The sequence below is a fragment of the Physeter macrocephalus genome, chromosome 1, assembly GCF_002837175.3.
Source record: "Physeter macrocephalus isolate SW-GA chromosome 1, ASM283717v5, whole genome shotgun sequence".
Classification (NCBI taxonomy): domain Eukaryota; kingdom Metazoa; phylum Chordata; class Mammalia; order Artiodactyla; family Physeteridae; genus Physeter; species Physeter macrocephalus.
In genome coordinates this window covers 26,148,474-26,173,265 of record NC_041214.2, presented here as the reverse complement: position 1 = coordinate 26,173,265, position 24,792 = coordinate 26,148,474, and the positions used below count along the sequence as shown (strand labels likewise).

The 24,792-nt window shown below is 40.4% G+C and overlaps 1 protein-coding gene across 1 annotated transcript in view; it reads right to left on the bottom strand.

Moving 5' to 3' along the window:
• Positions 1–277: 277 nt before the first annotated feature.
• Positions 278–24,792, bottom strand: part of GK5 (glycerol kinase 5) — an 81,593-nt gene continuing 57,078 nt past the window's right edge. Inside the window, exons 11-16 of the mRNA XM_024131903.2 lie at positions 23,459–23,563; positions 12,649–12,743; positions 5,647–5,750; positions 4,725–4,784; positions 3,998–4,131; positions 278–586 (exon numbers count right to left, since the gene is read on the bottom strand). Coding sequence (XP_023987671.1) covers positions 438–586; positions 3,998–4,131; positions 4,725–4,784; positions 5,647–5,750; positions 12,649–12,743; positions 23,459–23,563 — 647 coding nt within the window. The 3' untranslated portion in view covers positions 278–437. The remainder of the gene's footprint in view (positions 587–3,997; positions 4,132–4,724; positions 4,785–5,646; positions 5,751–12,648; positions 12,744–23,458; positions 23,564–24,792) is intronic.

Below are 24,792 nucleotides of genomic sequence, written 5' to 3'. Positions count from 1 at the left end.
TTCTTTCTTTTTAGCTATATGGACTTCAAACAGCCCACTTTTCACATCATTTTGGAACAAAACAAGAACCGTGCGTGACCCGGAACTATTAACTCAGATAGTAAACAATTATGTTCATATTGGCCCAGTACAAACAGGAGGAGGACCCGTGACTGTCAAAACATGGTTGGAAATGGCTAGCGCCCTTTGGAATTTGCTACAAAACAGAAGATTTAAAAGTTCTGAGGTATTGTTGCCTTACAGTCTTACCAAGGTTTAGAATTTTTTCAGTGAGGGGTTTTGTTTTGTTTTCAAAAAAGCAGTGCTTTTTCTCTCGGGTTGCAGAGCTCAGCTCCAGTCTTCTCCTCTCAGTCTTGGTCGTATTGTTGTCCCTGAGCTTTGTCTCATCTGCACATCACAGCAACCAGCCATGCGTGGTTTCAGTCAATCCGTTAGTGCTATGTCTTGTTATACCAATTCATGGAGCGTTTCACTGCTTTGACCCAGTTTCCCATATTCTTTTCATATTCTTGCCATTTCTTCTGTGGCTTGAAAACTATTTCACTTTGCCTCAGTTTCTTTAGTTCCTCCTTGTCAGTCCAAAACCCTATGGATGAAAAAATTTACTCTCAAGTTTTAAGGCAAATAATGAGCTCATAAAGTTTATCCACAAACCTATGTGAACTGGTTCACAGGTGAACAGTTATTACTTTAAAACACAATTCAACATATTTTGTTGCTTTGAGCTTGGTTAGATTGACTATCCCTGGGAATAAACATATCAGGATTTAAAAATCTTTTGGTTTCTAACTAGCAGCTATATTTCTGGGTGGAAGAGCACCAAATCATTTCTAGAGCAACCACATCCTGCCATCATGTAATTTCATGAGTAGCTCTTAAGAAAAAAAAAAAAACAAGTAAGAAATAGTATACTTTCTTTTTATGCAATTTAAAAAAAACAATGATAGGGCTTCCCTGGTGGCGCAGTGGTTAAGAGTCCGCCTGCCAATACAGGGGACACGGGTTCGAGCCCTGGTCCTGGAAGATCCCACATGTCGTGGAGCAGCTAAGCCTGTGAGCCACAACTACTGAGCCCACATGCCACAACTAGTGAAGCCCGCGTGCCTAGAACCCACGCTCCACAACAAGAGAAGCCACCGCAATGAGAAGCACGCACACCGCAACAGAGTAGCCCCCGCTCACCACAACTAGAGAAAGCCCGTGTGCAGCAACGAAGACCCAACGCAGCCAATAAATAAATAAATAAATTTATTTATTTATTTATTTATTAAAAAAAACCAAAGCAAAACAATGATAAATTAAGGTTTTTCTTTTTTTTTGGCGACACTCTGCAACTTGTGCAGTATATTAGTTCCCCAACTAGGGAACGAACCCGGTCCCACAGCAGTGAAAGCACAGAGTCCTAACCACTGGACCGCCAGGGAATCCCTCAAGTTAAGATTTTTGTCATATATCTTGAGGCAAGAGGCAACTCCTCAGGATATGCATAAAATTCAAAGTTAGGGATTAATATAATAAATAGTTTCTTTTTCAAACTATTGCATTTCATACAAGGCTTTTAAATTCCAGTTCCAGGGCTTCCCTGGTGGCGCAGTGGTTGAGAATCCGCCTGCTGATGCAGGGGACACGGGTTCGTGCCCCGATCCGGGAAGATCCCACAGGCCGCAGAGCGGCTGGGCCCGTGAGCCATGGCCGCTGAGCCTGCGCGTCCGGAGCCTGTGCTCCTCAATGGGAGAGGCCACAACAGTGAGAGGCCCACGTACCACAAAAAAAAAAAAAAAAAAAAAAATTCCAGTTCAAGATAATCTTGTACTTCTGGCATATATTGTTCTTTACAAAGAGGATCATGTGATTTATAATAAAAATCAGCAAGAAAACATATTATAACTACTATCATACGTAGTCTGAAATGGTAGCGATCCCTTGTTAATAAACTTGGTACATCTCACTTACTCTGAAGTATTAACATAGTTGACAAGTCTTCAAGAAGTACATTTTTCTCTTACCAATAAAGCTGACACATAAAATTCTTTCTTCTAAAATTTTCCATCAGGTCACATTCTATTTACAAAGTCAGTGTTTTAGACTGTCTATATTTAAAGATATTATTTTATGGAAGTTATTAAAATACTAAAAATAATTTTTATTAGTATACTACAATTAGATAAATCTAGTCATGAAAATAAGTATGTTCTTAAAATTCTTATTTCCAGAATTTATTATTTACACTTAATGGCATACATACTCTTAAAAGTCACTTTATTAAATGTGTATTGAACAGACCCAGTTTCTGGGTGAATTTTGAAAATACAGAGAATTTGCATAGCCTTCTGGTCTCATATTTCTGAGAGAGAAGTAATCCAACCAGAAATTTCAGATTCTCTGAGGAGATAAAACTGCTCCCTGTAGTTAGTGAAGTATCTTTGTATTGAAAAGTTTTGAAATTAAATACAGATAAAATGAAGTAGCTACAACTCAAGCCACTATGTTATATGTAAGAATAACTTGCATGTGTTTGTTATTTAAAGTGTATTAAATGTTCAAGAGAATTTGACATATTTAGCTGTATAAGGTGATAAGTGTAGATCAATTTGATTAACTTTATAAACAATATTGGAATGCTTATGAGCATTTGGCTTACTGTAATGATAAGCTTAATTTATTCATTTTTCAAGAGTTGTTTAAGTACTGGAGAAATTTCCTTGTTATAGTTCTAAGTTTGCTCAATTAGTCATGTGAAATTATTAAAAATAACATCAGCTATATTATACTTAAGAGTTGAAATATACAAAGGAACTTAAATTTGTAAACGGGAATGACTATTTACGGGGAAGTTATTTTCTTCAACTTGAATTAATCAAACACCAATCAATGAACAAATGAAAGTGATTGTTTCAATTTTATTCAAAGTTAACAGATTTTTAGTATAATAAAGTATAAGGTGAACTTACCAAGATTTGATGCTTTTTGGGTCCATAACTTTAATTGCTAAATAACAGTCTAAACTTTTAAGTGTAAGATATCCTGTTTTGTAAAAACACTCCTCCTTCCATATAGGAACACAGGAAAACACTCCCAGTGTCCCAAGCATCATCCTGCTCCTAAAGAGCCCTCTAATTGGCCTCCCCATGTCTGTTTTTACTCCTCCCAACTAATTAGTGAAAACACTAATTGCCAAAGTGATTTGTTCAAATGTAGATCTAACCATGTCCTTCTGCTTAAAATTGTTCAGTGGCTCTCCAATGCATTCAAGATCAAGTCCAATCTCCTCTTTATGAAGAGGCCACCATGACTGGACCTCTATGTACCTCTCCAGCCTCCCCTCTTGCTCTCATCCTATCAGCACCATAATGGGCCAGTACCTTTGCACGAGCTGCCTTCTCTACTGGACCACTCACCTCTATTCTCTCCTCACCTGGTTGTCTGCTAACCCCTTCAAAATTCAACTATACATTGTCGCCTCTGGGAAAGCCTACACCAATTGCTTGATACTGTGGCTGTTTGCTGGGCTTATCACACAAGAATAATAATGGGTTGACTCACTTGACTGCTCCCACTGGAGACTCCCATAGCAGGGACTATATCATTTAAACTCTATTATTCCCAGCAGCGACTGTCATGTAGCAGGTGCTCAACAAATGTTCACTAAATGAAACACTGGAGTGGTTTCTAATGCCAAAGACAAGCTTATCTAATCAGAAAGTTTACCCAGAGACATTCCCTTGCTAAAGACCAGAGCAGCTGAGAATTAGCTTTCCGGGCCTCATTCTTCTGACTGAAGGAGAGCACCAAGGACGGAAGAGGTGCAACCGGGCCCACCCAAAGAAGAGATCACGGGAGCATTTTGTGAGTGACGTGCACATGTGTATGGGGTCTAATGGACACCAAGGCTTTCCAGACCCTCTCTATCTATAATTTTGTGATTTGGGAGGAGAAATGCTATCTCTAAGAAATGGTTTTGCAAGATAGCTCTCGTTTTCATAAAACCCACACATACCAACAGCAAGGCCAGCTAGAGAAGCTGCACCTACGCAGGACATATCAACGTGGACGGGTCTGTCTATCGTCTGGTTAATCAGGTCTGAAGTCATCTGCATGATGAAACTGTTCTTACAAACTCCTCCATCTGCTCTGTGGGGAGAAAGATACTGGAGATAAATTACTGTAACAAAAGCATAAATACATTATTAATTCTTTTTTAAAAAGGCACACTTTTTTTTTAGATCCTTGATTTTATTTTTAAAGTTTAAAGATTCTTGTTTTTTTTTTTTGTTTTTTTTTTTTGGCGGCACGCGGGCCTCTCACTGTTGTGGCCTCTCCCGTTGCAGAGCACAGGCTCCGGACGCGCAGGCTCAGCGGCCATGGCTCACGGGCCCAGCCGCTCCGCGGCCTGTGGGATCTTCCCGGACCGGGTCACGAACCCACGTCCCCTGCATCGGCAGGCAGACTCCCAACCACTGCGCCACCAGGGAAGCCCTAGATTCTTATAATACACATATGGGTGCTAAAATCCTCTCAGATTCCATATTGGGTTATATTCTCCTTAAATCAAAAATTAGCTTTCCTTCCTCTCCAAATTCCTATGACCAAGAATTTTGTTGCAAAGAAGGTAAGCATAAGTTCTTTTTGAAATCCTGAATAATCATAATCATGAAAATGCCAACAGCAGCTACCACTTAACTTCTAATTTCTAATTAAATCTATTAGAAACAAAGTTTACCTACCGAATTTTTCTTACAGGAATGTGGATCTCTTTCTGCATCACCTCATATAACTGTTTGTTTCTAGTTAAAAAAACAAGGAAACTATTTAGAGGCAGTTCATATCATAATAATTCTCTGTTTTTTTCCAATCTAGAATAATAACTGTGGTTTTACTTACATGATATTTATAAAATATGCAAAAGAAAACATTAAAGAAATATATTAGGCTAACTGGACATAAATAACAGATGGTCAAGTAAACAAGAGGTTCAGGGCCTTCTGTTTTTCACTTTGATGCAAAAGAACATAATTTTTATTTCAGAACTAAATTTAATCTATTACCATTCCTGCAAATAAAAATTTAAAGCAAGCGTCCATTTAATAGGCATGGATGACACACCATAAATAGCATCTAATAGAAATCAAATATGAAAATAATGATTTTGTAATCAGAGAAAATGTTATTTTAAACATTACAAATGTTCCATTTGTTCCATTCATGACAGCTGCGGTCTTAATTTTAATGAGCTACACCTGCCCCGTAACAAAAAGACCAAAGGAAATATACATAAAGAATAATTTTGATGAGTCAATCTTTGAGTATAACAGAAGCATTATTAGTTAGAATTCTCCTTCATGAATAAGGAAATAAAAGCCTTTGAAAGCCCAAATTTTGAATCTTTTATGCTTAATAAATTGGATATTTTAAAAATCATTCAATTTTCAGATATCAAATCTCAGTGGTACTGGTACTATTAAATGTGAAAAAAAGAGATGCAAAAAAATTAGTAATAAGAATAGATTATATCATATACAGTATGAATTAAACTAAAGGCATAAACAGTTAAAATTAAGAAATTTTAAAATTTAGTTTAGTAGAAATTAATAAAAGGAAATAGCAATACTGTATGGGGAGGGGGGAGTTTCGGGCGGGTTCTGGTACCTGAAAGCTATTGACTCCAATATTGCTCGTACAAGGTGGTATTTATTGGTGGAAGACTTCAAACCCATAAAAGAGGCACATGCACAAGGGTCATTTAATGGAGCCTGAAGTAAAAGACAATAAGAATATATTATTACTGCTCTAAATTATATCTATAGACTTGAAGGTATATTATACAATAAAAACATAGCCATGTTAGAAAAAAAGAATGCTCATTTAGAGATAAATAGTTTTAACATAAATGATAGCCCCAAAATGTTAACTATTCAAATAACCTTTTGATAGGACTTAAGCAAGGATGAGTCACAGATATTAGACTTATGGGCTGGAGCTTCTGTTTGCACCTGTACCAAGAAAAGGGACTGAAGCCCAGAGTAATAGATTACAAAATGCTTAGCTTGATATATGAGGAAAATGAAAAGCAATGCCAGTACTTCCCCTTTTCTCCAACTGTAAAGTGTTTACACTGAAATTGTTTACTATGTAGAGTGGTTTTTTGAGGATATTAAGTTAGACTTAAGATAAAAGAACTACAATGCAAAAAAATGTGTTTTCCAGTGTCCTAACTTACACCCAATATGTTGTCAGACTTTCAAAGTAAACTCTACTTCTTAGCTTAAATAGTGTTTTTTCTGTTAATTTATATATTTTATTTATTTATTTTTGGCTGTGTTGGGTCTTCTTTGCTGTGCGCAGGCTTTCTCTAGTTGCGGAGAGCAGGGGCTACTCTTCCTCGTGGTGCATGGGCTTCTCATTGCAGGGGCTCCTCTTGTTGCAGAACATGGGCTCGAGGTGTGCGGCCTTCAGTAGTTGTGGCACGCGGGCTTCAGTAATTGTGGCTCGCGGGCTCTAGAGCACAGGCTCAGCGGCCATGGCTCACGGGCTTAGTTGCTCCGCGGCATGTGGGCTCTTCCCGGACCAGGGCTCGAGCTTGTGTCCCCTGCATTGGCAGGCGGATTCTTAACCACTGCGCCACCAGGAAAGTCCTAGGCTGGGTCATTTATGATATTAGGCAATAACACTAAAGAATCTGCCTGCCAATGCAGGGGACACGGGCTCGAGCCCTGGTCCGGGAAGATCCCACATGCCGCGGAGCAACTAAGCCCGTGTGCCACAACTACTGAGCCTGTGCTCTAGAGCCCGCGAGCCACAACTACTGAAGCCCACGTGCCACAACTACTGAAGCCCGCACACCTAGAGTCCGTGCTCTGCAACAAGAGAAGCCCCCGCTCGCCACAACTAGAGAAAGCCCATGCGCAGCAATGAAGACCCAATGCAGCCATAAATAAATAAATAAATAAATAAATAAATAAATAAATATTTATATAAAAAAAGAGAACATAGAGCTGTAGATTTAAAAGAAAAGAAAAGAAAAGAAATGACCCTGCCTAACATCTGCCTTTAAAAGGCATAATCTTGAGCTGGAATTATGTATTCATCAGATGAAGTTTGTATTCATCTTTGTGTAGCCAGAAATGCAAGACGATTCTGGGACACAAAGATGAAACACAGAGATCCCTGTCAGACCTTGCCATCTCACAGGGAAACAGACAGAAGAGTTCCAACACACCTATGCAAGGTCACGACAGAGGGACACGCTAGCGTCGTCAGGAAATGATGGTCCCAGAAGCACCTTCTAGCTTCAGAGCTTGACATACCATCTTTACCTGGAAAACTTTCTACCACACCTCCTCCTAGTTAATCCTACTCCCCTTCCAAATTTTGGCTCAGCTTCCTCTGGGAAAACTTCGAATCCCAGAAACTAGGTCAGGTTCCCCATTATCCGTTTTTATGGAACCTTGTAACTTCCCATCATATCATGTGCCAGTTTATAATCACATATATTTGTGTGATTGTTGAAACTCCATCTTCTGTGCTACACTTTTAGCATCACAGGCAGAAACTCATCTGATGTGCTCACGGTGTGTCTCTAGGGACTAGCCCTGCACCTAGCCCCACACAGGGGATCAATTACGCATTTGTTGAATCCATGAACAAATAATACTTTTCCTAATGCCTTATATGAAGAAATTCTACATCTTAAGATGAAGAAATTTACATCTTATCTTTATCATAGCCATGATTTTCCTCCTTGTGATCTTATCTTTCAAATTTATTTTGAAAGATAATTTTTCAAACTTATTAAAACATCTTTCGGTGATTCACTCAGTAAAAGCTAAGTTATATAGTAAAGCTGGTCTATATAACAAGTGATATAATACTGTATGACAAAGATGGGTCAGACTCAGACAGTTCAATTAGTCCCTAGTAGTATGTGATGGGTTTTTTGTGTTTTTTATGGCTGTGCCGCGTGCCTTGCAGGATCTCAGGTCCCGACCAAGGATGGAACCTGGGCCCCAGCAGTGAAAGAGCTGAGTCCTAACCATTGGGCTGCCAGGGAATTCCCTTGCTATGTTTTTTTTCTGCGTAAAAATGACTTCTTCCAATATACCACATAAAATCCTGGTATAATTGGCCTGAAATCACTTTTGTACAAATAGCTATGAACATAATTTACCGTTAGTAATAGGCCAACTTGAGGGGTTATAAATTCCATAGAAACCTAAAAATTTCTTAATAGGTTACAATGTCCCTGCATTTGTTAGTCCAACTGATTCTCTCTTTGGGATGATAAACTAGGAAAAACAGTGGCAAGGTACTGTTTTTTGTTTTGTTTTGTTTTTCTGTGGTACGCGGGCCTCTCCCTGTTGTGGCCTCTCCCGTTGCAGAGCACAGGCTCCGGACGCGCAGGCTCAGCGGCCATGGCTCACGGGCCCAGCCGCTCCGCGGCATGTGGGATCTTCCCGGACCGGGGCACGAACCCGTGTCCCCTGCATCGGCAGGCGGACTCTCAACCACTGCGCCACCAGGGAAGCCCAATGGCAAGGTACTTTTAAGGGCCTGGCCACATCTTGCCAGGGCAGACAGCCTCCAGCCACACCTCCAAAATCTATCACTGCCAGGCCCATCAAGTGAGCTTTCCAGAACAGCAGGACTCAGCAAAGCTGTGTGTGGCTCTCTAAGCAAAACCAGCAGACTCCTGCCCGGGGCACAGACTACCTGCCTCAGCAGGCCCTTGTCCCCACTGGAACCTCAGCCTAATCTGCTGGGGACATGCACAACGGTTAAGGCCACCATGCCTCTTGTCCTTGTCAACCTAGACCCTAAAAGTAAGTTCCTCTGGCTCCAGTTATGTATTCCTGTTGTCAGAATATTTTATGCTCTCCCAGGAAACAGCAGAGCGGTTAAGAACCTGGACTCCGGACTCCTAAAGCCAGCTCTGTCACTCACTAGCTGTGTGACACTGCCCAAGTGATAGAACAGCTCCAAACCTCAGCTTCCTCAGCTTCAGAATGGGATGATAAGAGTATCTTCTACCTTGTTGAGTGACTGAGGATTAAATGAGACGACGCGTGTAATGAATTTAGGACAGTGCCTGAGACATGGCGAGTATTCCCAGGTTAGCTGCCACTATAATTTTTATTTTAATTGTCATTTCTTACTCAAAGCCTTCCCACTATTACTCACTTTCTTCATAACTCTTTTACTATGCCTTTTCAACTTTTCCTTCTGTTGTAAATAAACTCCTCTAACCCTTAAACAACTCTGAGATGCGCCTTCCGTTGATTTTGTGGTTGGTTGCTATAACGAGCCTGGCTCTGTGCTGGGCAAATGGCTTCAGCTACAGCTATGCAGTGGCAGGTCCACAGGCTTCCATACACAAGGGCCAGAAGGACTGTTCTAGCCTCCCATGACCACCGTCAGCCACCATGCATCTGCTGTCAGCAGACACGTCGCCTCTCCCGTGTTTGCTTAGGTCCGCATCGATATCGTGCTTTATATCCCTTTACCTTTCCATGGCTCAGATGTCCCAGTCACGCACAGAACTAGAGGGGGAATTACAGGGGGAGGGGTTCTCAGCAAACTGCCTGAATCCTTGTCTAAAGCAGCCATGTTTCATGCCCTAGTCCTACTGCTGCCACCACAACTGCAGGGGGTGAACACAAGTCTGTCCAAGGCTTGAAAAGACAAGGTGGCCCAGTCAGATTCCCTCCCCTGGAATCTGAACGAGGAAGCACTTCAGAGAGAAATGGCGCGGAAAGGATGCGCAGGATGGAAAAAGGTTGTTGCGTTTATATCCAAACTGTGAAAAGGCAGAACGTAAAGGGAAAAGAATGACAATTAAACAGAAGCTATGAAGAAGAAAGGGTACAGAGCAAAGCTGGTAAGGAGAAGGGAAAAGCAGAGCCACAGAGAGGCAGAAACCACAGAGAAGAACACTGAGAACAGCTAAGTCAGTTGCCAAGTCCTTTCCAATCCTGGTGCTGAGAAGGGTGTGAACAGCCAGCTCCTCTTGGGCGGGCAGGGGAAGAGAGGGAGGTGCTCAAGCAAGCCTGTTCCTTGCAAACCCAAGAACCTTCGCTGGAGCATGACTCCTCATCCACTGAAGACGGGCACTTGGCTCATGGTCCTGCCCATCCTACTATGTATGGCCAACATCACAGTAACTTTAACGTCAGGGAGGTGACCACTGATTCTTGCCTCCGATACCTGTGAGGGATGCTCTGCTCTAGCATGCCCCTCCCCAAACCTAGACAAAGCCACGATGGCTGCACCAATTGATGCCACTCTGTGTACAGCCCTATGCTCCAGCCCATTCCCTAAAGTGGCCCCACAAGTTCCCCCTGTCCTCGAAGTTCCTCCAATGCCCCTTTCTCAGCTGACGCCCCTGAGGCTATTAGGAGCCTTCAATATCCTGCCCCCCATTACCCGCAGCTGTAACAATATTCTAAAATTAAAGGCAGTATCACAGATACTTGACCCTTCCTTCCTTCCATTCTCCTAGCCCACATTTTCTCTAGTTGTTGACGTAGGCAACTTACAGGTGATCTCCCCACTATTTTCTGAACAGCTTAGTATCAACACACTACTGTTATTTGAATTAACTTTCGGTTTCCAATTAAGAGTTTCATTTTACATCAGGAAATAATGAGCCTGCGGTCCTACCCCAGCCCACCCACTTCAACATACTGCCAGGTTGCAATCATGGCAGGACGGGGACATTTTGTCAGCAACATGAAATTAAAATCACATCTGTGGGGCTTCCCTGGTGGCACAGTGGTTGAGAGTCCGCCTGCCGATTCAGGGGACACGGGTTCGTGCCCCGGTCCGGGAAGATCCCACGTGCCGCGGAGCGGCTGGGCCCGTGAGCCATGGCCGCTGAGCCTGCGCGTCCGGAGCCTGCGCTCCGCAACGGGAGAAGCCACAACAGTCATGTGGCCCGCGTACCGCAAAAAAAAAAAAAAAAAAATCACATCTGTGATAGTGTTGTCTAATCTTTTGGACTTTAACAATACTTTGGTTTTTTTAATCACATAGTTTACATTATTTTTACAGGCATATGAAGTGGTGGAGAAGTTAGAGTTGCCAAGACAGAGTCACAACTAGGTCCCCCAGCACATTTTTCAAAAAGGGAAGAATCCACAGTAACCTAATTAACCCCTCCCTTTGCTGATGACAACTATTCATCCAACCTTCCTCCTTAAACCCCAATCAGACAAATATTCTTCATTACCTGTCCTATCATGGATGCTATTTAGGTGCCTCACATCACTCTGAAGAGGATGCAATGCAACCTCTTTATGTAGTTTATAAACTTTTAGTCCTTTATGATAAAGTATATAGAAGGAAATTATTACAGATATTAAAATAATGCTCATTTTAAAATCTAGTTTGAAAATATGGTATTTTTAGGGATTTAAAACCACCCTGATCTAACTCCTTTTCACCAGGTTCTACATTGTATTATCCAAACTTTTAAATTTTGGATTTTTTGTAACTGATTGCTTGAGTATGGATGGACTAGAAGAAAGGGAACTTTTTATTTTTTGAAAGAAAAAAATATTTAGAGGAGTATTAAAGGACTAATTATCCCCCAAAAAAGGAATTTTGTTTATAATAATATACTTGAAAACAGTTTTTAAAAGTCTTTGTAACACTATGCTAAAATTAAAGGTAGTATCAACAGATCTTTCAATTAAATACGATGTTAAATATTACAAAATTAAGTATTTTACTGAGTTCACTTTTTAGTTAGGCAAGGTAACCAACATCCTACATCATAACGGTTAACCAAAAGAAATTCTGATGTTTTTTTAAAACGTTAGGGACTTGCCTGGTGGCACAGTGGTTAAGAATCCGCCTGTCAATGCAGGGGACACGGGTTTGATCCCTGGTCTGGGAAGATCCCACATGCCAGGGAGCAACTAAGCCCGTGCGCCACAACTACTGAGCCCACACACCACAACTACTGAGCCCACGTGCCGCAACTACTGAGCCTGCGTGCTGCAACTACTGTGCGCCCCAACTACTGAGCCCACACACCACAACTACTGAGCCCACGTGCCGCAACTACTGAGCCTGCGTGCTGCAACTACTGAAGCCCGCACGCCTAGAGCCCATGCTCCACAACAAGAGAAGCCACAGCAATGTGAAGCCCGTGCACCACAACAAAGCATAGTCCCCGCTCGCCGCAACTAGAGAAAGCCTGCACGTAGCAACGAAGACCTGATGCAGCCAAAAAAAAAAAAAAAATTAATGAAACTTATAAACAACTGAAAAAAATAGGTATAATATATACCTTAACATTATTTTTCTAATTCTCAATTGTACACCTCCTCTAACTAAAGAATGTTGATCTATTTTCCCCCACTGGGAAATGGCTATTTTTGGTCATGATAAAGTAACCATGGGTCTTATGTAAAAGTTCTATAATAAACCTGCCAACTTTTAGTTTTCACAGAGATGGAGTTCTGAGCAGAAGCCAGCAGAATTTGCCCTGCCCTCTCGTGGAATTCACGCTAGGTCAAAACACAACTTCTCAGCCCTAGAAAGTACCTTTCACCTCAGTTCTGTTCTGTGCCCACATTTTCAGATACATAATATTAGGTGTGAGTATGAAGAGGGAAATGTTTGTAATTGCCATTAACTTAAAAAAAATACCTGCAATCCACTAAAAGATGGAACAAAATAAACTCCTTCAGAATCTTCCAAACTTTTGGCCATTTTTTCAGTTTCAGCAGCATCTGTGAACAGATCTGCAAAAACAAAAACAAACAAACAAACAACAACAACAAAACCCTAAAACAAAACGAAGGGGTTGGGGAGGGACAAACAGAATTATGTTATATGACTAGTATTCACCTGCATCAGCATTTATTACAAATATAATGTGAGAGGTCGCTCACTTAAAAGGGTCAACACAAAGGCAATCTGCTCTAGTGCTATCTGGGTTCTCCCACTGCAGAGGTTTATGGCCCATGGAAAGGACAAGGGAGACAGAAGACCCTCTTAGATGGGCTCTGGATGTAGCAGGCCTTACTTTTTTCCTTTAAAGATAATTGGGCTGTTTAAGAATCAATTCTATGTGTTTTTTGGCATTAAAAACTTTATTCTCCTAAAGATTACACCCATTCTAGTTTTCTGATGAAAAGATCATCTACCTATAACAACCAAGACAGTCAATTGAAAAACTATCCCATCTAAGGAGTTCAGTAAAGGGCCAGTAACACACAGATATACTAAAAGTCAATCTTTATAAAACAAACAAAAAATCAAGATCTAATTTATTTAGTATACTTTTTTATTGAAGTATACATATAGGAAGATGCACAAATGCTAAGTGTACAGCTGGATGAATTTTCACAGTGTGAATACACCCAGGAAACCAACACCTAGGTCAAGATACCAACTTCTTTTGTTCAACATCATGTTTGTGAGATTCCTTTTGTTACAAGTAGTTGTACTTCATTCATTCTCATGCCTGTATAGTATTCCATTCTCACCATACACAATTCATTCAATTATTCTACAGTTGATATGCATATGGGTAGTTTCCAGTTTGGGGCTAATATAAATAGGCCACTTTGAACACTCATGTACCTTCTTTTTGGTAAGCATATGTATATATTTCTGTTTGTTATATACCAAGGGATGGAACTGCTGGTCCTAGGATCTTCACATTTAGGACTAGCTTTAGCAGATATTGCCGAATCGTTTTCCAAAGTGGTTTTACAAATTTAAGGCTCTTGCCAGGCATATGAGAGTTCCAGTTATCCCATATTCTTGTGAACAATTGATACTGTCTATGGTTTTCATTTTCACTGTTTGGTGGTATTGCACAATAGCTTGATTTTGTATTTCTCTGTTGACTAATGAAGTTGAAATCCTTTTCACTGGCCATTTGGATACCCTTGTTTGTAATGTGACTCCTGAATAAGCAGGTGAGACTGACAGCATAGATCAGATGCAAAAGATCAGGAATTGGTCATAATAAATATTGCTGGCCTTATACAGTAATACTTAAGTTGGTTTTATTTTCTTATATGTTTTGTTATTCTTATAATGAAGAATTGATTAAAGACAAGACGTTTAAGGAACACCTATGATAAAAATATGGTTAATGAGGATCGCTCAATAATTATTACAAATTCTACTCAAAATGACAGTTATCAGATCCAAAAGTTACATTCATTTGTTCAAAGTGTCCGATAACACATCAAAATAGACAGCACTTCAAAAACTAATATATTGGGCTTCCCTGGTGGCGCAGTGGTTGAGAGTCCGCCTGTCGATGCAGGGGACACGGGTCCGTGCCCCGGTCCGGGAAGATCCCACATGCCGTGGAGCGGCTGGGCCCGTGAGCCATGGCCGCTGAGCCTGCGCGTCCGGAGCCTGTGCTCCGCAACGGGAGAGGCCACAACGGTGAGAGGCCTGCATACTGCAAAAAAACAAAACAAACAAACAAAAAAACCTAATATATTAAGAAGAAAACACTGCTCTTAAAATCTATACTTTGAAGAAATCATGTCCAAACGTCTAAATTTTTCAACCAAGATGTGGAAAACATACTAGATGGCTGGTTTGAGGAAAGTTTTTGGTAACAGACAAAGAAACGGGGAAAAAAATCTAGTTTGTCCACATTCTTTACTGGTTGTTCTGTCCTTGCTTGAAGAATTTCTCTGAATAATCTTCTACCTAAAATGCTCACAAATGAGCTGATTAATGGGGAAAGTCCTGTGGAGTAGGCGGACTTCACTCTGTCTCTCCCAGTGAATGCAACTAAGAATCCTGGATGGAATATACAGAAAAGCTATCTGAGGACTCAAAAGAATAAGCTAGCGGTCCAACCAAGGAACTCTGAGTACCATCAAACCAGCAGTGAGTTTCCTGTTTTTTATTTTCTCTGATATCTCCTGTCCTAGAATCAGGGACAGCCTGAAACCTGAAACTTGGGTCTGTACAGCAGGTATAAATATGAAGAGCTTCTGAAGAAGCCCCTCTTTTTGGTCTGAGGAGTGGGAGTCAGGGGTCTCACAGGACAGAGAGTGGGGAAATGATCCTGTTTTTCTGTTTTTTGAATGTTTTTTCATTCTACCTGAATGAGAGAGAAAAAAACATTGTTATCTTCATGTTTTTGCAAAAACAAATAGGAAGGATAAACCAAAAACAAATGTAGTGATTATCTACAAGAGGTAGGAAGACAGGGTGAAGGGAGAGGAGAGGGAGTCAACTGCTCCTTCTTTTATGAACTTGACTTGGAAACCATGTTAAAATTCCACATTAAAAAATGTTTTTAAAAAGGATGCAGCGGGAAAAAAACTAAAAATGAATGGTAACAGAAACAAATGAACCCAGTTCTTTTCAAATTAATAAACTCACCGAAGGGAGAAGAAAAAGAATTAATCCAGGTAATTTGAATAGCATGCTTGGACCATATACCCTTAATATAAAGAAAAAAAAAAACCCTTGAACACTGTTTGTTGGAGTGGTATGGGTCTAGTAACTCAAACTCTTTGGTGTGTATTTTAAGATTGCACGAATAAGTACAAAATATTAATGTTGTTGGGAGCCAGGGTTCTCGACGTGGAAAAACTGAGACAAAAATATAGAACAGGGACCCTTCTCACACACACACACACACACACACACACACGCACACACACACATTTCCAGCTCTGCTACAAAGGCATTCCAGTCATTGTTCTTATATGGTTTTTAATTTTCAATTTTTTAAAATTTATCAAATTGTACATTTATTTATTGGCTACACTGCATAGCTTGTGGGATCTTAGTTTCCCAACCAGGGACTGAACCCAAGCCCTCAGCAGTAAAAGTACGGAGTCCTAACCACTGGACCACCAGGGAATTCCCCCAGTCATTGTTTTTATTTTTTTAATACATTTATTTATATATGTATTTATTTTTGGCTGCATTGGGTCTTCGTTGTTGGGTCTTAGTTGCTGAGCGCAGGCTTTCCCTAGTTGCAGCGAGCGGGGGCTACTCTTCATTGCGGTGCACAGGCTTCTCATTGCGGTGGCTTCTCTTGTTGCAGAGTTTGGGCTCTAGGTGCGTGGGCTTCAGTAGTTGTGGTACGTGGGCTCACTAGTTGTGGCTCGCAGGCTCTAGAGTGCAGGCTCAATAGTTGCGGCGCATGGGCTTAGTTGCTCCGCAGCATGTGGGATCTTCCCGGACCAGGGCTTAAACCCATGTCCCCTGCATCGGCAGGCAGATTCTCAACCACTGCACACCAGGGAAGTCCCTCATTGTTTTAAAATACCATTTCCCACTAAAAGGAGGCAGGGCTCATTGGAAAAGTGGCTAATTCCAGGGCAGGGATACAAAAAACACAAGATGAGCTTAAAACCATCTTGTGCCAGAAATTAAGAAAGTGCTCAAAAATAATACAGATAGACACTTCAAAGACATAGAAGCCAGTCTGAGGAGGTTTTCACTGGCCAAATCTGGGGCTATTTGAGCATGAAAAAAAATAAACAAATAAGAACTGTAAAAATTATAACCTGCTGAATAAAATAAGAAACCATGAGTTTATACCAATAATAAATTAACAGAGAAGGGAAAGCTCTTCCTTATATAACAGAATGCTAACTAATAAACAGAGGGAAAAATGGAGTTAGAAAGCACCATTTTGCAACTATCAGAGTGAAGACTGATCCAGGTAGGAATCATCAATGAAAGCTAAATTTAGGGGATGGGGGAAGTTTGGTGAGAAAAGGGGTATCTAGCTAATCTCAAAGTATCTCGCCACATATTATTTATTACAAAAAAATGGTAATTATACAATGGAGAAATCAGAAAATATCTTACGCACTTGAACAAAACTGACAGAACCAAAACAGGAGTAAGAGGCACTTTGCATCTCCAGGTATTTATTCTGAGAAAGACACATTATCACTTATGTATAACTTCAGTCCAAACTATATATTTTCTGGACACTATTAAATTGTGTTTCAAATGTTTTCCTTGGCCCTATGCTACTTAAGAAAAGACATTTCAAATTTCCATGTGGCTAAGTACCATTTAAATACTGTTTTTACTATTCATTTATAACTGTATTACATAACAGGCTGAGATGTTCCACTCTTGCTTGTCTAAGTATGGCACTGAGAAGAGGATTTGGTTCTGTGTGTGTGTGTGTGTGTGTGTGTGTGTGTGTGTGTGTGTGAAAAGGGATTTACACAGACTTGAAATAAAAACATAAATGAACAGGAAGAAGAATGAAGAACAGAAAAGATGTACACTCTGTTGTCTATTCTTGACCAACAATTTGCCCCATAAATTACACATCACAGAATTAAAAGCATTTATGGGAAGGAAAGAAAAAAAAGAATACCATTTTGAAACACTGGACAGGAACATTACTTTCTTTAGTAGAGCAAGCATGCACACACATAAAATCTTTAAGCCCAGCTTAATTAGGGACTCTTTTTAGTGTTAAGATCATTTCAATCTCTCAAAAGGATATCCAAAACTATGTTCTTAATGTATGGAAATAAAGTGTTTACATTACAGTAAGAAAACTTAAATCAGTTTGGTATAAGAGCAGCTCAAATAAAATAGAACAAAGAGAAGTCTGGCCTACTACCAGGAAAAAAATAAATATATTTTTATTTGGAAAACACTTTATTTGTATCCTTTGCTTTCTCCATTTTGAGATCTTTGTTCTAGCTCATGTTGGGTAATTTCTTCAGAAAGTATATACTGCATGGCCAAGAAATGAGCCTTTTGCACTTAATCTGAATGACATCTTAGCCGGACCCTGGAATATTGGTTCCCTGTTCTTTTTTCTCTGTAATGGGTAGATGTTGTTCCATTTTCCAAATTTTACAACTAACTTCCAGGCCGGTCTGATTCTCTTCTCTTTATAAATCAACTATTCTTCCTGTTTCTTTATTCTTGGGATTCAGACAATTCATCTACATATGACTGTCTTAGTGTGCGACTTTTTTAAACTTGGTAAAGCCATTTCACTCTGAAAACTTAGGTCTTTCTTCAGCTCAGGGACATTTATTTTCAATTCTCTCTTCAATTTTTACATTTTTATAATTCCATTTGCATATTCCAGAAAAGAGACAATCAGTCACATATTTCTTTCCTCTATATCTCTTACCTTTCAGCTTTATTTTCTATTTTTTTCCTTTTTGTCGTTAAATTCTTCCTGATCCCTACTTGGGTTTTCAGTACTGTCCATTTTACATTTTATTAATTTCTTTACGTATTATATATCATGGTTTTTGTCCTTTGAAATTCTTTATGTGTTCCCAACATTTCTTTGCAATATTTTCTTTTATCCATTTACTGTTTTATTTTTGTTGTTGTTATTTTTTTTTTAATAAGTTTATGTATTTATTTATTTTTGGCTGCGTTGGGTCTTCATTGCTGTGCACAGGCTTTCTCTAGTTGCAGCGAGCGGGGGCTCTCTTCATTGCAGCGCGTGGCCTTCTCATTGCGGTGGCTTCACTTGTTGTGGAGCGCAGCCTCAGTAGTTGTGACGCACAGGCTTAGCTGCTCTGTGGCATGTGGGATCTTCCTGGACCAGGGATCAAACCCGTGTCCCCTGCATTGGCAGGCAGATTCTTAACCACTGCGCCACCAGGGAAGCCCACTGTTGTTGTTATTTTAATCTTCTGTTTCCTCCATGACATCTGCCTCTGTGGGAGCCACCTGTTGTGCTTTATGGAACTTGGTCACCCTCCTTCAGGGTACTGGATGTTCTTGAATGCTTTGTGCTCTCCTTCAGGTCGGCTTATGGGGTTGGCCGGCAGTGAGAGGTAAGGGAATGAATACCCTTGGCTCTCAGGTTTCTCAAAGTATGAGAAAGAGTAGGCCGCTCCACTTAGCCTGGAAGAGGAGCAATTCAGACCAATCAGTACTGACGTCCACTGTTATCAGGTTCTCCCAGGAGTGGGGAGGCCCAGCTTTTTCTTCTCCACATGTGAGGGGATTTTCTCTTGGCTCAGCAGGCTCGATCCATAGAGAACATCTACAGGGTCCTCACCAGCCTCTGGTATTTTCACCAATAACACTCAGTTGGTGCCCTCTACAGACCCTGGGTCTGCACAGTCTCCTCGACAGCTCAAGGTTTCATTCATGGCTGGGTTCCACTCCAGCTGCAGCCATATTTATCTTACTGTGTGTCATCCCAGCAGGAAGCAAGAGGGAAGCAAGACCATGAACAAAGACCCTACTCACTAGCAATAACATGTAACCATTCACCACCACCTAATTAGTTCCTAGATGAGAGAATGTTTATCTCATCTCCCCTAATGAGAGAGGCTGTTATCTCTCTTCCGAAGAGACCCAGAGAGAAGAAATCAGTTTCCTTTATTTCTAGTAAACAAGAGTCCTGAGTAATTTAAAATGTATACTGGGAGTCTGATGGGGATTGCCTGGAGCAGGCAGATGTGACATGTAGCAATTAAAAGTGGAATTGCTAGATGTCCCCTGACCCATGTTACCGGGGGACAACAGAGATGGGAACTGTCTCAGTTGTAGAAAAGAAATAGGGCATTCTTTCAGTTCCTTGAATAGGCCATGCTTCTCCCTGCTCAGGGCCTTCTTCACTGGTCCTCTCTGTTTGGGCTGCTCCTTGACCAAGTGCTTCTCCCATCTGTCCAACCACTCTTGTTCTTCCTTCAGTTCTAGCTGAAACACGACTTCTTTTTCTTTTCTTTTCTGTTTTTTTTTTTTTTGCGGTACGTGGGCCTCTCACTGTTGTGGCCTCTCCCGTTGCGGAGCACAGGCTCCGGACGCACAGGCTCAGCGGCCATGGCCCACGGACCCAGCAGCTCCGTGGCATGTAAGATCTTCCCGGACCGGGGCACGAACCCGTGCCCCCTGCATGGGCAGGCGGACCCTCAACCACTGCGCCACCAGGCAAGCCCTCTATTTTTAATTTTTTTTAGTTGCAGATGACTTTTTAAAAAAAATTATTTATTTTTTTATTTATTGTTTTTGGCTGCATTGGGTCTTTGTTGCCGTGCATGGGCTTTCTCTGGTTGTGGTGAGCGGGGGCTACTCTTCGTTGCAGGGGCTTCTCCTGTTGAGGAGCACGGGCTCTAGGCACATGGGCTTCAGTAGTTGTGGCATGCGGGCTCAGTATTTGTGGCACACGAGCTCTATAGTGCAGGCTCAGTAGTTGTGGCTCACGGGCCTCGCTGCTCTGGGGCATGTGGGATCTTCCCGGGCCAGGGCTTGAACCCATGTCCCCTGCATTGGCAGGCAGATTCTTAACCACTGCACCACCAGGGAAGCCTGAAACATGACTTCTTTAAAGAAACCCTCTGATTCCCCAGACCAAACAAAGCCCTCCCTTTAGAAAGAGATCACTGATTCTACCTCTACTTCTCTTTCCTGGTACTTAACACTAATTTCTTTTGTTTTTTTCAATTATTCATTTAATATATATATCTTTCCTGCTAGACTATAACCTCCGTGAGGGCAGGGAGTGACTGTCTTATCCACTAGTGTCTCCTAGCATGTACAGGTCCAGGTTCGTACTTAGCACTTGTTACTTGTTAACTGAATAAAAGCTGGAAGACATAAAAATATTTCTAAGATTGAGAGAGCAAAATAGAGAACAAAGAGTGAAGGGGAGCCGAGATGGACCAGATGAAAAGGAAAAAGAGATGATCCCATAGGGACTCAAGGGGGAGAAAAGTGAGAGAATTGGCCTGTGTGAAAAAGATTAAGAAAATAAATCTGAAAGTCAAGATGAAAGTGGCTTAAAAGAGCTTTTGTGCCTGAGCTTGACTGAGGTATTCAACCCAGTAAAGGGGTAGGAGGAAGCCACCATTCAGTGTGGAACAAACCCAGCATGTCACACAGACATAAATGCTCAGAATACACATCTTCAAGGAAATGACAGGGTCACTCAGGCTCTTACGCACTGTGTTTCTCCTGAACATAATTCAGTTATTTTCTCGATATACTCATTAAAGTGAATTCTCAGAACAGAAAGAGATGTATTCAAATAAAGGTCAACTTTTTTTACATTTCAGACAGATGTATACCAGTAATGTTTAGCTCTGCCAATGATTGAAATTTTTAAGTAAATAATTCAACTCTGAATTCTACCTCTCTCCAGTCAGACAAATGGTCCTGCTTCCTGCCAGAGATGGGACTGGTCTTTAGGCAGGGTTTATGCGTCCACTGGAAATCACACCGCTTTTCTAGGTCAGGGCCATTTAGCTCCATCCCCCAGAAAAGAGTTTTCATCACTTGAGAATCCCAGTGAATGAGCCCCAACCCAGCAAAGCAGTGGAAATGATTCCCCCGATAATGTGCACATGATGTCAAAGGAACTTGGGAATGATTTTTTTTTTTAATGAGGAACGTGAAATTATTCTGCTTTTTCTTTGTACTTTTTTGTGGGGGGGAAGGAGTAAAATTAATAAAAGGTATAACTAAAAGACAAGAAATAGGTAACCTATATTTTCTATTTCTGATAATTCTGAGTTGACTAAAGATACATGTCCAAAACATTAAAAGACATTTAAGGAAGAAGAGACTTTTAAGTGATAAAAAGCTTCCAAATAAACAATTTGTTGTTGTTGTTGTTGTTGTTAATAAGTAATCTTATGCTGATAATGCAGGTGCAGGCTTATAGAGAGAGAGAAAGGAAGAAATGGATTGGCATTTTCCTCCTGAAGTATATGTTTTCTGCCAGTATATGTTTTCTTTGTCTTTAAACAAATCAGTTTAGTTCAAATCAGCAAAGTAGATAGCCAGAGCCCCTCATAATTTAATCATCAGAGATAACTATTGTTAATACGTTGGTATATAACACTACATACCGTATGCATTAAATATGGTTATATAGGGCTTCCCTGGTGGCGCAGTGGTTGAGGGTCCGCCTGCTGATGCAGGGGACACGGGTTCGTGCCTCGGTCCGGGAAGATCCCACATGCCGCGGAGCGGCTGGGCCCGTGAGCCATGGCCGCTGAGCCTGCGCGTCCGGAGCCTGTGCTCCACAATGGGAGAGGCCACGATGGTGAGAGGCCCGCATACCGCAAAATAAAATATATATATATGTGTGTGTATATATATATATATATATATATACACATATATATATATGGTTATATAATATATAGGCTCTTCATTATTCACAACAGCCAAAAAGTGGAAACAACCCAGATGGCCATCAACTGTTGAATGGATAAATGCTGGTTCATCCATATGGTGGAAAATTATTCAGCAATGAAAAGAAATGAAGTAATGATACATGCTACAACATAGGTGAGCCTTGAAAACATTACATGCTGAGTGAAAAAAGCCAGTCACAAAGACCACATATTGTTTGATTCCATCCATATGAAATGTCCAGAATAGGCAAATCCATAGAGACAGAAAGTTGATTAATGGTAGCTTAGGGCTGGCGGGCAGAACAGGGAGTCACCACCAATGGGTAGGGGGGGTCTCTTTTATGGAGACAAAAATGTTCTAAAATTAGATTGTGGTGATGGCTACACAACCCTGTGAAAATACTGAAAAATACTGAAATGTACACCTTAAGTAAGTGAATTATTTGGCATGTGAATTATATCTCAAAAAGCTGTTTTTAAAAAAAAGCAAAAAATATTCATACAGGCTGTTCTGCGACTGCTTCATCCCTTCCTTAATGTATCACAGACAATGTTGCATGTCAATAAGATGTGCAACTACACGGTTATTTGTGACTACAGTATTTGTGTTATTTGTACAGTGTTCCACTATATGGATGTACTGATATTTACTTACTTAATGCTTTATTATTAGACAGGAACTTATTTCCAATTGCCATGTTAAACACCCATGTATGTACACATGTCTTTGCACACCTGTATGATTATTTTCTTAGGAAACAAAGAATAGACCTGAAGGCCAAGGGTCTGTACTCTATAAAATGATACATGTTGCCTAATTGCCCTCCAGAAAGGCCATACTAATTAACATTCATCCCAATGGAAAACAAGAATACTTTTCTCTCTACGTTTCCATCAATGCTGAGCATCGTAGAACTAATTAATTTCTGACAATCATAGGAGACATCAATTTTTAAATGTGTATTTCTTTGATTATTGAATTTAAACAGCATATTTTAACAGTCACTTGATTTATAAAATACCTATTCCTCTGCCTTTTGTCCAATTTTTTGGTCATCTTTTTAAATTTTTCTAACATATGCTACAAATTGTCCTTACCACTTTGTCTTTCAACTTTGCTACAGCACCTCTCCCTACACGTTCTAATGTTTTCTATACTTACATCTATTATTCTTTTTCTTTATGGTATCTGGCTTTAATGCCTAGCCTTTTACCATCCCAATGTCATAAAAATAACATCCTGTATTTTCTTCTAGCATGTCATTTTATTTTGTTTCATTTGAATCATCCATTCGTGCTGATCTGCGATCCTGTGGCTTTCCTGAGTTATGTCTGGCCTAAGAAATCTGTTGAAACAGACGACTCACCTAACTGTTGAGCCCACTGTATGGCAGTACCGGTGTCTCCTGCATTGCCTTCAGCTAAGCACACCACTTCTTGCCCGATCTTCCACCCAATTAATGGATAAAAGCCTTAAAAACAAATAAACAATGTAAGTCACACAATAAATAGTGAATTCATTACAGAGATGTCTACAGTGGAACAATTTGATTATCTCAAAAACTAGCAACATGCCTGTGGAGTCAGACTGCCTGAGTTCAAATCCCAGCCCTCTCTCATTTCCTAGCTGTGGTCTTACAAGTTTCTAGTTTCTTAGTCTCACTTTCCTCAACTGTAAAGTGGTCTACCTCAGGGAGCTTCTGTGAGAATAAACTGAAAAAGGACTTAGGGCAGTGCCTGGCATATAAAAAGAACAATAAATATTAGCTTTTAGTAGCTACAAGCATATCTATGTCTCTAGAAACACAGAAACAATATTTTAATTGAGAAATTAAGGGTTACTATGAGATTGGTTTGTCAGACAACTAACGATGCTATTGCATTTATCTGTACTTTCTAATTTCTTTTTAACTCTTTATTGAATTTGTTACAATACTACTTCTGTTTAATGTTTTGGTTTTGTGGTCCCAAGGCATGTGGGATCTTAGCTCCCTGACCAGGGATTGAACCCGCACCTCCTGCATTCGAAGGCGAAGTCTTAACCACTGGACCGCCAGGGAAGTCCCCTATCTGTAGTTTCTAAACAACATTCCTAAATAGAAACAATGATCATTCTTCTGTTGTTGTTGTTTTTTTTCATTTCATTTAATTTTTATAATGATCATTTTTCCAGCTTTCATTTTCCCAGTTAGGGGAAAAGGAAGAACTTTAGGGGGGATGAAAGGCAAGAAAAACATTTTTGCAAGAAAAACATTTTTAAATCCACCTCTTAGTAACCATGTTAGGAGACTAGAGCTCAGACTAAGAGCCCCAAGCTCTCCTGGGTGTAGTTACACAATCTAAATTTCTTGGTTTGTGCATTCCAGGATTTCCTCCATTAGAGAGAGCAAATTCTTAGCAATTGTCATTAAAACCCTAAATATGCATGGATCACTAGTTGAGAAGTACCACCGCCAAAAAGTATCACAAAAAGAAGAAATTCTAACATATAAAAGAAATTTTAGAGGCCTAGAAAGATGTTTTCAACAAATATAACATGTATTATAGATAAATATTTGGAAAGCTGACCAAAATACCCTAGTCTTTCCGAACTTCTCCATAAAATCTTTCTCATTTTTTAGTGCTTTTAATTTAAGAAAAAAGGGAGGGCTTCCCTGGTGGCGCAGTGGTTGAGAGTCCGCCTGCCAATGCAGGGGACGCG